The sequence below is a fragment of the Pyrgilauda ruficollis genome, unplaced genomic scaffold (assembly GCF_017590135.1).
Source record: "Pyrgilauda ruficollis isolate IOZ18807 unplaced genomic scaffold, ASM1759013v1 scaffold305, whole genome shotgun sequence".
NCBI classification, from domain to species: Eukaryota; Metazoa; Chordata; class Aves; order Passeriformes; family Passeridae; genus Pyrgilauda; species Pyrgilauda ruficollis.
The window spans coordinates 38,149-53,675 of record NW_024524434.1 but is presented as its reverse complement, the minus strand read 5'-3'; the positions used below and the strand labels follow the sequence as shown (position 1 = coordinate 53,675).

General features: G+C 33.9%; 1 protein-coding gene across 5 annotated transcripts in view; it reads right to left on the bottom strand.

The window, feature by feature from the left end:
• LOC121356973 (solute carrier family 12 member 7) overlaps nt 1–15,527 on the bottom strand; it is a 70,938-nt gene that overhangs the window by 37,507 nt on the left and 17,904 nt on the right. For all 5 annotated transcript variants that reach the window (XM_041473879.1, XM_041473881.1, XM_041473884.1 and 2 more), the window contains 8 exons: nt 15,178–15,324; nt 14,390–14,444; nt 12,038–12,168; nt 9,725–9,966; nt 7,257–7,468; nt 2,981–3,148; nt 1,475–1,573; nt 682–739 (listed from right to left, as the gene is read on the bottom strand). In XM_041473879.1, the coding sequence (XP_041329813.1) occupies nt 682–739; nt 1,475–1,573; nt 2,981–3,148; nt 7,257–7,468; nt 9,725–9,966; nt 12,038–12,168; nt 14,390–14,444; nt 15,178–15,324 (1,112 nt within the window). The remainder of the gene's footprint in view (nt 1–681; nt 740–1,474; nt 1,574–2,980; nt 3,149–7,256; nt 7,469–9,724; nt 9,967–12,037; nt 12,169–14,389; nt 14,445–15,177; nt 15,325–15,527) is intronic.

Here is a 15,527-nt window from a genome sequence, read left to right as displayed (position 1 = left end):
GTAGAAAAGAGAACCAGACACCAGCAAGAAAACAACTGTGAAACCTGACAACAGTTTCATGTTAACCAGCTTCTCCTAATGGAGAAATTGATCAAAATATGGAGATTCTCTTCATACTCATGTCCATCACATTTATTCCCTTCATTCTTCATATTATGCCTTAAATTTGTCAGGCAATTACATGGTTGAAAATAGACATGACTCCTGATATACAACTGAGATTTTAAAACAAAAACCAGCCATATGTCTAGTGAAAATAGTGGGTCTGATGGTGCATGGCAGTCGTCTTACAAACTCCCCTTGTCATGTAACTGTCATATTTTTAAATTTGCTCCTCAAAAACCTGTTACTTCTCTCAAAAAAATATCCCCTTATCCCCATCCATCAGCTCTGCAAATACTAATTAGGATTTTCTTCATCAAGAACATTTCATTAGGGTGGTTCAACTTCAAACATTTATCTTAGATTCTGATTCTGCTTCTTGAAGGCATACAGTCTAATAACCTGACCAGTTTTTGCAGCAATCTCAGTTTAACAGACACACTTTCCCTCCAGTTTTAAACTAAGCAAAATAAATTTATACCACATAGATATTTCACACAAGAGCCATTAATAAATCCTATTAATATAACATATGATTACATATACTGCATGTAATATTAGAAGCTGAATATTACTTACTTATCTCTTAATATTACACCTTCTATACAGGCGCCAAATAACACTATACAGGAGAGATCTGTTACCGAGACTGAAGGAAGATTACTCTCTAAAAAATCACATAGAGGAAACCCAACCTTTTTTCACCGACGTATGAAATGAAAATGTCCATGACAATGCAGCATGTGTGTGTGTTTCCTGGCTGCTTTTTCGTTTGGTTTTTTTTAGTTCTTCCCTGCTATGATTTTTTAGTTTATGTTCTTTATTACTGTATTTCACAGTGATTTGTGAAGTATTGGAAGTAGCCAGCTCATATATCATGCAATATAACGGGCATTTTCTCATACAAATAAGCAAGTACTTGTGTACTCTAGGTTTTGAAGGACCAACAACTACTATTACTGGTTGTTTGGTTTAAGATCTAGTTATACTGAGTATGACAACAATCTGCCAAATGAAGCCTAATGCTAAAAACCTTCAGATCACTTGATTAAAACAATCAATTACATATTGGAATTTGAAGCACTAGTAGAATATATCTATATTTGTTAATAAAATTTGACATAGTTTATATATATAGATATATAATTAAAATATTAATTTTATATATATATAAAATTAATATTTTAATTATATATCTATATATATAAAAAATAATACTGGTATTTTAGACAAATATAAAATATTTCTTTTCAGTCTAGATTTCATTCATTTCCTACTCAGGAAACGCTAATGATTTTCCAGTGAAAAACCTGTTATACCTACAGAATCAAGAAAACGTAGACTAAGAAAAAAGTCACAGTATAAAGGATACAAATAAAAGATGTAGTTGAAATAGCCAAAATTGTTCCCGTAGGAATAGATTTCTGAGCATCCTTTAGATCTCCAGATCTATTTGAACCTGCCATAATACCTTAAAAGGAGACAAAATTTATGTCATAAAAACAATAAATAATAACTCCATGGTAGTAACTAAGAAAACAAGAACATCTAATTTTAAGCCAAATTTAACTCGAAGATTGGAGAATGAAACAGGCTACAGAAGCATATTATAATCCTGCACAAATTCTCAATTTATACCTTCATTTGATTCAGAAATCTGTGTTACTACCTACTTGAGCAAGCAAATCCTATAAAGGTCAGTAAAAAGACAGATTAAAACAAATATTTTTCAAGCATTACCTCAGAATCGTTCTTGAAATGAAGAAATACAAGGAGTAGCAATTTTGCTACTAGGGATGGATGTATAAATTAATAGGGACTTAGCAATTTTAGCCAGTATGACTTAATGCACTAACTTTCTACTAAACAGACCATGATAATAACAAGCAAATATAAGTAAGCAAGTCAATAAACTAACAAATAAAACCTCAGAAGCAAAAAAGAAAGGAGCAGGCAAGAAAAAGAATGGTTAGAAAAATCACATGTATGCATGCATGTGAATCTAAAATGAGAACAGAATTATTTTGTAGCATATACAGTGAAAGGAGGGAAAGAAACTTATACAATAACTAATTCTGCCATCTCTTCTAGAATTGACCTGACCACTGGAAGCAAAAATATGGAAGCTAATGTCAAGATGTTCCAGTGCAAAAACATTGTCAAACTCCATGGAATAAAACAATAATATGGGTTCAGATGTGATGAAATGTTGGTAAGAGTCTGAAGTAAAGAAATGGGAGCAGTGGGGTTCAAACAGTGAATACAAAGGGATAATTCCACTTCATAATAAACTAGCAAACAGTGCTGCAACTTCTTATTGGAGTTCTATTCTGTTACTTGATATTACAATTACTTCAGCTGGGACTTTAGAAGAAAAACATGTCTGTTTTTTTTTTATTCAAGCACGAGCTGAGGAAAATTAAATACAACTAGTCTAGGCTTGACAAAAAAGACTACACAGTTAATGTGGCAAAATATTGGACATGCAAACAAATCTCAGGCAGTTAACCAGGCAGCTTGGACACTGGAAGAATCATTTTAATATTAAACTTTTCTCTCAAGCCTTTGAAGATTGAAGTGTTATAAAGGCTCCTTATTTTGAATAAACATTTAGTAACACATGAGGGTTTTGCTTTGTTTGCAGACATAGAAATGGCCCTTAAACAGATTTCTTGTTTAAGTCCTATAACCTCCAAAAGTCATCAGCCATGACCTGTCTTCCTAGCACCAGAAGGTTTTAGGTACATAACCTCAGACACAGAAATTTGCAAAAGCATAAGTCACCTATAAGATTGGTGAAAATGAAAAAATTGCACATGAAATTTTTTTTCCCAGATATAAGTACACATCCTCATGCAAGAAAAATAGTTGTGCCTACCTGTCACAGATGGGAAATAAATCCCTACAAGCATTGTGAAGTAGGTTGTGATGTCTGTAAAAACATAAGGAATTCCACCCATTTTTGATTCTTCTGATCCAGCAACTGATGCCTGATCTTTTTTCTCAACTATTGATCCTTTTTCTGAATAGGCATTCCAGAGATTATCTGCAAGGTGGGGGAAAAAACAAAATCGGTGTCATCTCTCTGTTTCAGGATATCAACTAGTGAGAATGCAATAATCCTAAGAATCAGATGCCTTTTTCTTACACAAAAATCATGACATTTCCCAGTATGATTAATATCATGGGCACTCCAGTCCATGCTAGTAAAAATACAGTAGAGTGTGAGATGTGTCCTGCAAAATCTTCTCTTTCTCTAAAGCAAAATATAGAATTAAATTCTAACATATTTTTAGAATGTACACTTACATTCCACAGGCACACAGATGTTCTATTGTGAAAAAATAAGGAAACTTATCTCCAGGTTCAAGGAATCTTAGTATATACTAATACTTCTTGTTCTTGTATTTTGAGGAGCAGTATGAAAAAGAAATGCTACTTAACAGTAATTTGAGTTCTTTGACACCTCCTGTACAGAATAATCCTGCATAACAGTTTAGGATTCAGCTGTTAATGGCAAAATATTTCCATATGGTGACAAAAGCTTGATAACCAGACTCCAGAAGATCACTGATAAGCAAAAAAACCCCAGCAGAATAGGGCTCAAATTCCCCAGCAAACTAAATAGATTTGTTTGAAGAGTGATAGATCAAAGAGTAAATTTTGATAGCTTAAATTTGTGGAAAACACTGGATGTGTACCTTGATAAGATTGTGAGAACAGACCACACTGATGCTTATTTGAAAATGAGACAAGTTGTCCTATCATATGTGAGAAAACAAAGTAGATACTCTTCTGGCCTGTCAAGAAGGCAAAGGATTTTACAGTAAGGAAATAAAAATTCCCATGGACTGCCAGGATCATTGAATAGCCAATTTTCAGGCATCCTGAACAACTCTAGGGAATTCAAGTACAGTATTCTAAGTCTTTATAATAGCAAAAAGTAACCTTGAGCACAACAGAAGATGGACTGTGAACCATAAGTGGCCAAAGAGAGGGTACTCACACCCAGATTTTTTTTTTTAAAATCTTACAGTCAGTAAGCATGTATGGAAGTATGCATGAGAAGCAGAAGAGAAAGAAGAGCAAAGATTAAAATTAATTATTATTTGCTAAGGAATGCTATGTGTATTACTACAATCAAATGAAGAGGAGTAACAGACTGATCTAGAGATAAGACAGAAGCCATAAGAAGTTAATGAAACAAGAGAACTTTAAATTTCAGGAATTTTAGCAGAGATTTGATGAGTGATGTAACATAAGACTAGATCTCCAAATTAGGATCTATCTACCCCCTGTGAAACATAAGAAGAAAATCCAAAAATCAGTTTGAATTGCCAATCAAAAGCACTTAAATTCTTAATAAGCACTCAACAGCTTGTGTCCTTTATTCAGTATGACACAGAAGTGACAATGACCTAAGCACTGCAATACATACAACTTAACTGTGGAGCTGTGCATGCCAGCACATGGGTAAAATCAGCTTAGATATTTTGTTGAATAGAAATCACTTTCCTATTTCATAACTTGTCACACAGAGCTTTCCTATGCTCATTTTCCCAAAAGTGATAATCCAAGTGGACTTGAAAGTTAGGGTGAGAAAAAAGAATAACTTTTCTGAAAAGTCCAGACATTTGGCCCTTCTAGGACCATTCCTTGATTACTAAGGCTCCTCTAGCAGCTAACATTTAGGGTACATACACAAGAACAGGTACAGTGTATCAGACCAACATGCTATCACCATCAGAACAATGTTGATAAAGCAAGTAGCAGAACTGTATAATTTCTGTTAGGGTTATAGGCCTATTTAGCCAGCAACTTGCAGAATGATTTATTATTCTTAGGACAACACTCATAGAAGGTATATAAGAGATGAATACTTTATATGAGTGCCCAATAAATGGTGTGAGGATTTAGCACACTTCCTGAGACACCCAGTCATGGCATCTGAATATTCCCAGTCACAGCTCAGGAAACTTTAATGCGCAGAGCCTGCAGCTCCAAAGTCTTCACACAAGGCAGAAGATTCATCAAGTGGAAGAAAACTCTCCTTGAGAAATCTTTGCCATGAGAGCTGAAGCTAGGTATCAGAATGTGTGCTCATACTCAGCAAGTAAGACACCTAGTTTTAGCATTAGATGTAACTAGGATAGTGAAATGCATTGTTATGGAGAAGCTCTTGTTCAGAAAAATGTTAATCAGTGAACAGAAGCAGAGCACATATTTTCAAAAGCAGGAAAAGCAGCCTGAAATCTCCAAGAACACTGAAATACGTGAGGTTGACGTGAAATAGTATTGATACCCAAGGAAAATGGAAAGCCATTTCTTTAATTTAAAAGTGTTTCAGGGAGACACAGAAACTAAGAACTCATTAGTAGCATCTCTACAGGAACAGTCAAAAGCAACAGTAGCAGTTGATAGAGCCAATAAACAGGGAAGTTATTTTTTATTTCTGACAAAACTTAGTAGTTATTCACAGTTTTTCTTTAGTTTTGAAAAACTGGGGAAGCCTCAACTCAGCTTCTGCAAAAGAAAATCGTCAGAAGTATTCAAATTCCTTAAGTGAAACATAAATGAAGGCAATCCACTTGGATCAGTCCATCTATATTGCCCATGTTATTAAAATATTCCTCACCCAAGGAATCTAAACGAGACATTGGATAAGAGGAAATCTCCTCACATGGATTAAAAAAAAAAACAGTTCAAAGAAAGAAAACAACAGGTAAAAGTAAATGGAAATACAGCTTTATAATGCCAAAGAGCCACCAGGAAACTTCTACAAGAATGACCATCAGGATGTAACCAGTGCTATCCAGTACACTCAAACAGCCCAAAAATAGGAGCTAGCACCAAGATGAGAGCCTGCTGGCAATTCTCAGTTAATTCAAAGTTGTGGAAGGAAAAACAACTTCAAGGAACTTTAAAAAAAACAAAACCAAACATATCAGATTCCGTGAGTAAACATAAAGGAATTGATGAAATTCACTACAGGTAAGCAAAGAACAGTGAATACTGGAAAGCATGTCGCTCACAATGAGCTTTCAGCAGACTCTTGGTCTTTAGAGATCTTAACATTATGTGAGAATAAATTAGCAAAATATACTTTTATACAGGATTGCTTGTTGAATGAAACATTAAACAGTGAATGGAACAAGAAAAAAAAAATAGTACTCAGCCTGAAACCTCTTAAATCTTACAGGGTAGCAAAAAATTGTAACTTGCAGCTAACTTGTGAGCTGGGGCAGGAAGTGCAAAATTATTCACGAAAAATTGTAGATATGCATATGTTAAATCTTAAAACTGAGAGAACAAACTCTAAATTACATTTCTTGTAACAAACAAGTAATTTAATTTTTCATTGAGAATTTTTTTTTAAAAAACCACAAATTTAGATTCAGAGAAGCCTATGTTTCATTTAGTATCTTTTAATGTATTTGTACATTTTATATGTGATATTTTAAACTGGAGTACTGTGGCAGCAATGACTGTCTAGGGTCCCTATGTAGCATATTTATATAAATCAAACTATTTTAAGGGAATGCAAAGGAGAGGTACCAGAGTATCCATTTCATTTCCAGAAACATTATTTGCATATGTACAACACGAATTATCACACATTTAAGATGAATCCTGTGACTTGATGCAATCTGAATTCCAAGCTGCTACAACCATACAGATCTGTAAAGAGAATAAGATCTATACACTTTGAAGACTGCTCTTCTCTAATTCAACCACTAACTTGTACACTGGACAATCCACAGAACTTCATTCTCATTGCACCACCTGTGAACTGGAAACAAGTTCTCTCTCAGGAGAGTTTGAAAATATATTAATGAATGGCTTATTGAAATGTTTGGCATACACATTTAACAAAAAAAAAAAAAGCTGTCATGAGCACTTTATCACCTTTTTGATTGAACAATGGCTTTTGAAAGAGTACCTATAAAACTCCAATTACTCCCAAATTAAAGCACTTGATACTAAGATTCTAAAACCAGGTTCTTTTATAGGAAGAAGCATGCTCAAGGTAGCAATCTTTCACACAGAGTAGGGGTAAAGAAACAGTGACAGACTAGACCACTGTATTACTGACCAGCCATTGGCCAAATTAATAACATCCAAAAACTTCTAAATCACTGTGCTTTCCAACTTACCAGTTAGAACTCCACTCATTATTCCTGGAATTCCTTGAATTTCTGTTACATTATTGAGACTAAAGTAGTCATCACATGTAGCATTAAGCAAAGAACTATCACAGAACAGGCGCCACAAAGGTGTAGTCTTTGTTTCATTATTGCTTTCAGTAAATTTGGCACAGACATCAAAGCTGCGTTTTGACAATGTACGGTTTCCAAGGAGACAGATACTACAAACAAGAAAAATAAAATCAGTGTTCCTTCAATACAAGGCTGTGAATTAAGCCATTTTTTGTCCATTAGACTTCTTCAGAAACGTGTTACTTACACTGTCTACCTTAAGGCCTATACAACATCTACTAAAACAGTGTATAGTTTCTACATCTAAAACTATCATCAATAGTCTTTAAAATATGGATGAAATATTTCTTCTTTATGGTATTGGCAGCTATTTTGCCTTCTGATTTGTTCTTCAGAAAGTACAATCAATTTAAGCAGCTTGACTACTGAATAACAGCAATTATGATGCATTCAGTCCTACAAGAAAGAAGTAAAATTAAGTAATACTTTATAAACTTAATTAAAAGATGAGTCTGATGAAAAAAATATAAAAGTAAGATTAAGCAAGTAAACCATTCTCTTCCTTGTCAAGCAACTGAAAACTTTAGATGATCCTTAAAAACATTACAGTCCAAAAGGTAGGAAATAAGGCAGGAAGGTTAAACAGCAAAATTTAACAACAGTGATGGGAATACAAATTAAAGAATCATGTATTGGGAAGCAAAGTTTTTTTTCGGGAATGAAAGAGAATTAGAAAAGTCTGAACAGCTGTCAAAAGCAAATTCCTACCAGCAGAGAACATTAAGGATCTAGATATATTCCGTTGTTAAACTATACAAAAGGTGTTTAAGATTCCAGGCTTGCTTAAAAATGGAATTATATAGATCTTTAAAGACAAAAGAAGGAACTTCAAATATAACATGAGGGTTAGGCAGATACACCAGTGCAGCTTCAAGGTATTGCATCTCATGGAATTTGAGCAGATTTAACAGAAAACTGTTCCTAAAGAGATCATCTTGTCACTTGCCTTGCTTATTTTTCTTTTTAATTGCTACTGATTTGATGACTCAATAGCAGCAGGGTCAAATGATACAAGCAATGGAAACTTCTTTCAGTTTGATTCAACTGGGAGATCTTGAGGTAAACTATTTTACCACCTACACAATGGACAAACTTAATGGAGGTTAGTATACCAACCTAACTAACCAGCTAAGTAGAAGCTGTTTTATTTGAGTTTTTTAAACTACCACCATCAGATCAGTCTTACCATTACATAAAATCATACTTGAGTTTCTCATTTTGAGGCAGTTGTAAACCATTATAATTAGTGGAAAATAAACTCTTTTTATATTTTCCCCTACAATACAATAATATTACAGTAGTAGCCACATATAAAGTCTCCAGGAACTTGGTAATGAGTCTCACCTATGCTACATATCCACATAAACTCTCTTTTATCTATACAGGTGACAAAAAGATATTACTGTTTCCCCACTGGAAGTTACTGTAAGAAACTTAAGTTTTATTCAGAAATATGTCAACATTTTACATATTACATGTAAAATAATGTTACAGAACAATCCACAAGTACTACTCTAATGGTCAATTTGTAATGTAATTACCAACACTTCAAAGTAATATTGAATTTATAACAATCATACAGCAAAGGATAACTCTCACTATGAAGTGCCACACAAGATCGAAGTTATCAGACTATTCTGATCATATCTTAAGCACTATAATTTTGTTTCCTCTTTCAACAGAAAAATATGCAAAAACGCAACTCATATAACTGGGTAAAGTAAAACGCAGCTAATAACTGGAGTAAAGTAACTCCTATTGAGCTAGGAATTTAGCACATAAAGAACCTTGAGAAGCAATCTGTCATGCATAGCAAGCAACATTTTATTAATGGGAAAGCCTTCACAAACACAAGTGAATTTAAACACTTCAATGTATCATTTTTAAGTAGGGATAAATGGAAGTTTCTAAAATTTCTTCATAACACAAAGTTTAAATTTATGGGGTTTTTATAACTATGGCTAATATTTACAATGGTTTCTTGACCTTTTTACTTTATTCTATAGGTTTTAGTTTAAATCTTTAGATAAAGCAGTTACATTTACTATCAGCAAAATGCACCTTCTTGCTCCTTGGGTGTGGATGAAATAACAGCCAAATTTTAAGCACCAAAGAACATTTTCTAGAGTTACCATATCTTATAAAAAAATGGGAGAAATATTCAGATATGTAACTCAGAATAACAAATGACCACATTGGTATTTAAACTACATAAACCTACCACTGAAACCAAAGTGTTTGTATTTTGAAACTTAGCTTAAAACATGAAATGGTTACAGTAGCTATTCCCTCCCCACACTTTTTTTTCTTTTAAATAACCTACACTACTTCAATATTGCACTTACGGAAAGTCAGGTGGGTCAAAAGCAGTCTTAATAACTCCAGCATATATGGCAATGATGGAAAGAATCACACAGGCAAGGAAGACCAGTGCAAGTTTGTTGACATACTTTACTCCCACAAAAACTACTATGGCCATCAGAATGACAATACATGTTCCATAGACTCTCATGTTGTTCAGCATAGCCTCTGTTTCTTCACCAACATCTGCCACTTTAAATATAGCAGCACTTGGAGAAATATAGGTCTGTAAGAGATATGGTGAACTATCATACATGTAATAGTGAACATTTTATTAAATCATTTACTTGAACTATAAAATCTAACCTCCTATACGTTTTCCTTTCAAAAATTAGTTTAGCCATATAATTTGGGCATCAAGAAATTGTAGAGATAAAGGAAGGAAAAGGGTGAGGGTGAAGAATAACAAGGTTTAAGAATAGGATACAGCTTCTGCTCCAGCTTCTTATCTCCTGTTAAAGAGCTTCCACTCCTCAAATTCATGTGTCTGCCAAATGGGAAAATGGTGGTGGAAGGAAGTAGAACACGACAAAAATAAAAGAAAAAAACAAAACCATAAACGGGACTTCCATTGATTGAAACAAAATATGAAGAATCAAACAAAAGTATAATAAACTAAAAATGCTTTCAGTATTATAGACCCTATATAATACTTCATAAAATTTTAATCTAAAGTTGCAACAGCACAATTTAAGAGTATTGTGAAGAAGCTTAGTCATGTGCTAAACCAGACATTTCAAACTATTGCAATTTCAAACAAGATTCTGTTACAGATCTCTCTTTCTTAAATTTTGGTGTGTTGTACCTGAAAAGAAGTTAGAAACTGTTAATAGCACTTATGTTGATAAATGTGTGCGAGAAGACAAACTGATCTGTAGTTCTGAGACATTGGTGTAGTACACTACACAACAATATCTATATGCCTTCTTCTAGCACCCTAAAAACATCCCTCTCTGCTTAGCTACCAGGGCTTGAGGCAACTCCAATCCTTAAAAAAAAACTGCTCAAAGACTATTTTTCAATAATATAATTTCTAAAGGCAGGAAGAAACTTTGAACAGGAGGCTACCGTGATGCATTCATAAGCAAAATCCAAAAATAGACATAGACAATTATTTACTAGAATTTTCTTAGATTAAAGTTTAGTAAATTACTATTTACTAGAATGCTAGAAGATATGGAAATTGTCACATTATCATGGAAGAAAAAGAAAGCAAACTAAAAAATTATTACAGATAAAGTATATATTGTTGGGAAATCCTACACTGTGACATTGCAGAAGTTTCAGGCTCTCTGTGGAGGTACTCCAGAAAATTTTCTTGTGGATTTTATTGCCCTGCTGTTCAAAGCCTTAGCCAGGGAAAACCACAGACAGATGAAGGATTTCTGATTCTCCAAATAATCCATGCCCCAGTGAAGGAAAAAAAAAGCAATACTCATGCCTTGTGGCTATGTCAGGGGTCTATTCTGAGGTCTTTGACAGATGTCCTGGGCAGCATTTTACTTCAGATTCTGTAGCTGGATCCCGTGCATTTGTATTAGCAACACAAGCCCAACATGACCCTCTAATAGAGAGAACAGTGCACCAAATTCGATCCACAATTCAACATATGCTTGTGTTACTACCATAGATCAGACAACAAGCCAGATGAGGTCACACAAGCAAGCATTAGTGAATACTATCTCTAATTTAAATGTAAAAAAGCCTGGATTTGATTACATGGATCATGGTAAGTAACAAGAAAGAATTCTTAAGTATCTCCTGTGCATAGTGCATATCTTCAGTTTCTGATTTGATGACCAATTATTGGCCCCTCCTGGATGAAGCAAAGCCATAGTAGCCAGGCCACTGCCACACAGGCAGACTTCCACAGCATCTTTGCAAATATATGAAAATTCAAAGCCAGTAGTTCGGAAATGAGGAAGTGTGATAGATTATTATTGCCTCATCACAGAGATGCCCTTCATGTTCTCCACAACTTTTCATTGAGCAGCAGTGAGTTACCCTGGTAATGCTTTCCAACTATTTGGAAAGAGAAGATTTCTGCTTGGTTCCCACATTGTATAAAATAAACACACATCAAATAGCATTTAATTTATTTTTGTATTACTGATAAGAATTTAACTTCCTCAAATAGTCACAAGTAGAGTAAAAATAAATATCAACATCCTGAAAATGTAGTATCAAAACATTAACGATCACCAAACTAGAATGCATTTTAGACCATTAAGAAAATTCATCAGCAATATCCTGAAAAAGCCCAAATACATTTAGTCTTAATAGAGACTAGTACTTACCAATAAAATTTCAATCGTACCAAGAATGTACATTGCTCCTGCAAAGGTTGTGCCCAAGTAGAAACAAAGTCCCACTGCTCCACCAAACTCTGGCCCTAGAGATCTTGAAATCATGTAGTAAGAGCCTCCAGCTGTGAATTTAACAAAACAAAACAAAAAAACAAACAAAAAACAAACAAAACAAACAAACAAGAAACACAAAACACCTCCAGGACTTCAGATTAAGGATGGCAGTAGAGAACAAAAATTTGAATCATTCAGTCAACATAATCAAGATAACCACTGCATGTGTCTCCACTGACATGCTCATGACAAGCCTGTAATCAATGTCTATACCATCTAGATAGCTAGAATGTACATTTCAAGATTAATATCCCCATGTGCATTATGTGTGGAACAGAAAGCGAAGACCAAAGAAAGAAGGGGGAAAATTCCACAAGCTAAACAGAAGTAAATTAGAAAAGGATATACATGTATAAATAGATATGAATGAATTTTTAGCTTCTAACCTTAAGCTGTTCCCCATCAAACAATAAATTTCCAAAATAATTGTTTTATGAGGCATGGACAAATAGATTATTTTCTACTGATTCTTTCTATTTTCTGTATACTAAGCCATTGCCACTTTCACTTCAGATCACTTTTTTTTTAGTACTGTTTAAAGATGTTGGGTAGAGATTGCTTTTTCTTGTCCACTTATATGAAATTCACTTTTACCCTGAGTTCTTCAATTCTTCTCACTCTTATTTCTCATATGTATGCATCATCTTTCTTTAAGTCATAAACTACACCACCACCATCCTATTTCCATTGCACTATTTGCCTTTTAATAAGGCCCTAAATTCAAACTCATCTCTTTCTTTTAGACTGTCAACCAACTCCCCCAAGGCAAACTTGTCTCTCTGGTTCCCTCTCCATCTACTCTTAAATTCATTCTTTTTGTCCTGCTTGTGGGAAGAAAGAGACAGAGAAGAATGATATGTGCAATTTTAAATAACATATATCAATGTGCAGAGTCTAAAGCTGTTTTTCATAGAGTCATTAAAGTTGGAAAAGACCTCCAAGATCATTAAGTCCTATCATTGACCTAACACTATCAGGTCCACCACTACACCCTGTCCCTAAGCACCACACCTCCTTGTTTTTTGAACACTTCCAAGAATGGTGATTCCACCATTCACCTGGGCAGCTTGTTCCACAGTCTTCAGTGTTTTCAATATGAATGAAAGAAAAACTAAGATATTATGATGCATCACCAATCCTTTTACTAAATATAATAAATGCTCTTGCATATAAAGGCAAAATAAAGGATCCTGCTGCTCAGGTCTCCTTCAGTCCTAGGTTCTTATCTGTGCTTTCTGCCTTCTCCATGTATTCCAGGACAAGCATCATTTCTCTAAGAACCTGGCACCAACAACTAAAAAAGTGAAAATTAAGACCTATCTCATGTAAGAACTGCAGCCTTCATAGTCTGTGAAAGATGTTAAACAAAACCATTAAGATGAACTTTAAAAATAGGAGGGGGAATAGAGCAGAACATTTTAGTTATCTGTGCACTGATTTGAATAACTCAATTTTATTATAAAACACAAGTATTTTAAACAAAATTGTCTCTTGATTTTTTATTTCATATATGGTACTGTATCCATGAAATAAAATTATAATGTAATTATTCTACATCCTACACAAATTATAGCTTTTACTTTTATTATAGCCCAACAACTTCAGTTTAAGTTCAGAGTTCATATCAATATCTGAGCACCAGAACTATCAGTTATTGTCCCGAGAAACTGAAAAGGTTAAGAGCTTCAAGAGCTAACTCATTTTGCCACTAAAAAAAAAAAAATCCTCTTACTTTATGAAGCCGAATCAATTTATCAATCTATCCTCAAGATTTAAGGAGATGGGCAGAACCTAGAGTGTTTATACAGAAAAATATTTTTGCCATGACACCAGTTACTATTCTTGCAGAAAACAACATAACTAACTCCAGTGTTTAGCTGGAATGTAGAAAAATTCAGGAGAGAGAAAAGTAGTACCCTTATTTGTAAAGAAATTTGCTTTGTGTGAAGACCAGTCTCTATTAATTCCATTTATAACATCTTATCTTTGATTAAAACAGGATCAAATGACTGATGACAAAGATGTGCTGCAGATTGTAATTCCCAGAAGACCCAGTCTTAAATACTGTATCTCACATTAAAAAATTATTTATAAAATCAATTAAAAGAAAAAAATGCATTTGATACAAAGGCATTACTTCTGATATTTGAGAATTATAAGAATTTCTTATCACAGATTTAAGCTTCCATTATTTAAGAATTTGCCATGTAAGATAAAATTCTTCATTACCTGGAACTACACCATTTGTTGCTATAGCACTCATTGAAATTGCAGTTAGAATAGTCTGTGGAAAGATGAAATAGAGGAAATTTAAAATACCAGAGTTTTGGAGGTGTTTTTTTTAAAGATTAGGCAAAACAGTAATCAAATGGAACTAGATTTTTTTCCTCCCCAAGATGTTTAATTTGGGATATTCATGCAACTCAAGTACTCAACTTTTCAGCAGAAGATTTAGTTAACTTATACTTGACACAGTCTTTAAAAATTAACTGGAAGAATACGGACCATTGCATATACTTAAAATAGTATGTTCAATATTTCAATTTAAAAAGTAGTGAAAACTAATTGTAAAGTTATTATGACAACATCTAGTAGTGCTCTCATATTCTAAAAAATTACTTTATGGATGTAATGCTGTGGGATTTGATTTGTAGTTTATTACTCAGCTTGTTCTGAAGTTGGAAAAAGCAGAACAGTTCAGATCTCAAAGGAAATAATGAAATATTTGCTAAAGGCTGATTTAATAAAACTCATATAATACTTCAAACAAAAGCTTACCTTGATCAACTCAAAATAATGTTCATATGGGTTAGACTGACACATGACACTCACTGCTTATATATATAACCCATTTTTCTCAATTCAACCATATTGGTTAAATATCAGTACAATTTTACCAGCATGATTAAACATGGTTATTTTTTTCCCTGATACTAATACATTAGAAGGTGTCAGTACTCTTTCAACAGAGGATTTGGACAACAGTTTAAAAAAGAAATAAAATAAGGTTAACTTACACAAGCGCAACACATGAACACAATGATGAAAGACTCAAGAACTCCAGCTGTTCCTACAATCCATGTTAAACGCAGGAAAAGGATAACTCCCAAAATGTTTTGCAAACAGGGAAGATATACGCCAATAAAAGTGCCCATTCGTGGACCCTGGAAACAAAGTGAGAACATAAATTCCTTTGCACTAATAAATCTAAATCCATAAACACTTATCACAAGGTTTCTTTCCACTTTTTCTCCAAGGAAATATTTTCTCCCGAACCAGTTGGGGGAGAGAGGCAATTGAGTCTGCTTTCGTAGAGAAGCCCCTTTAGGAGTTATCTCCCAAACTTGCCCTAAACCAAAACAAATAC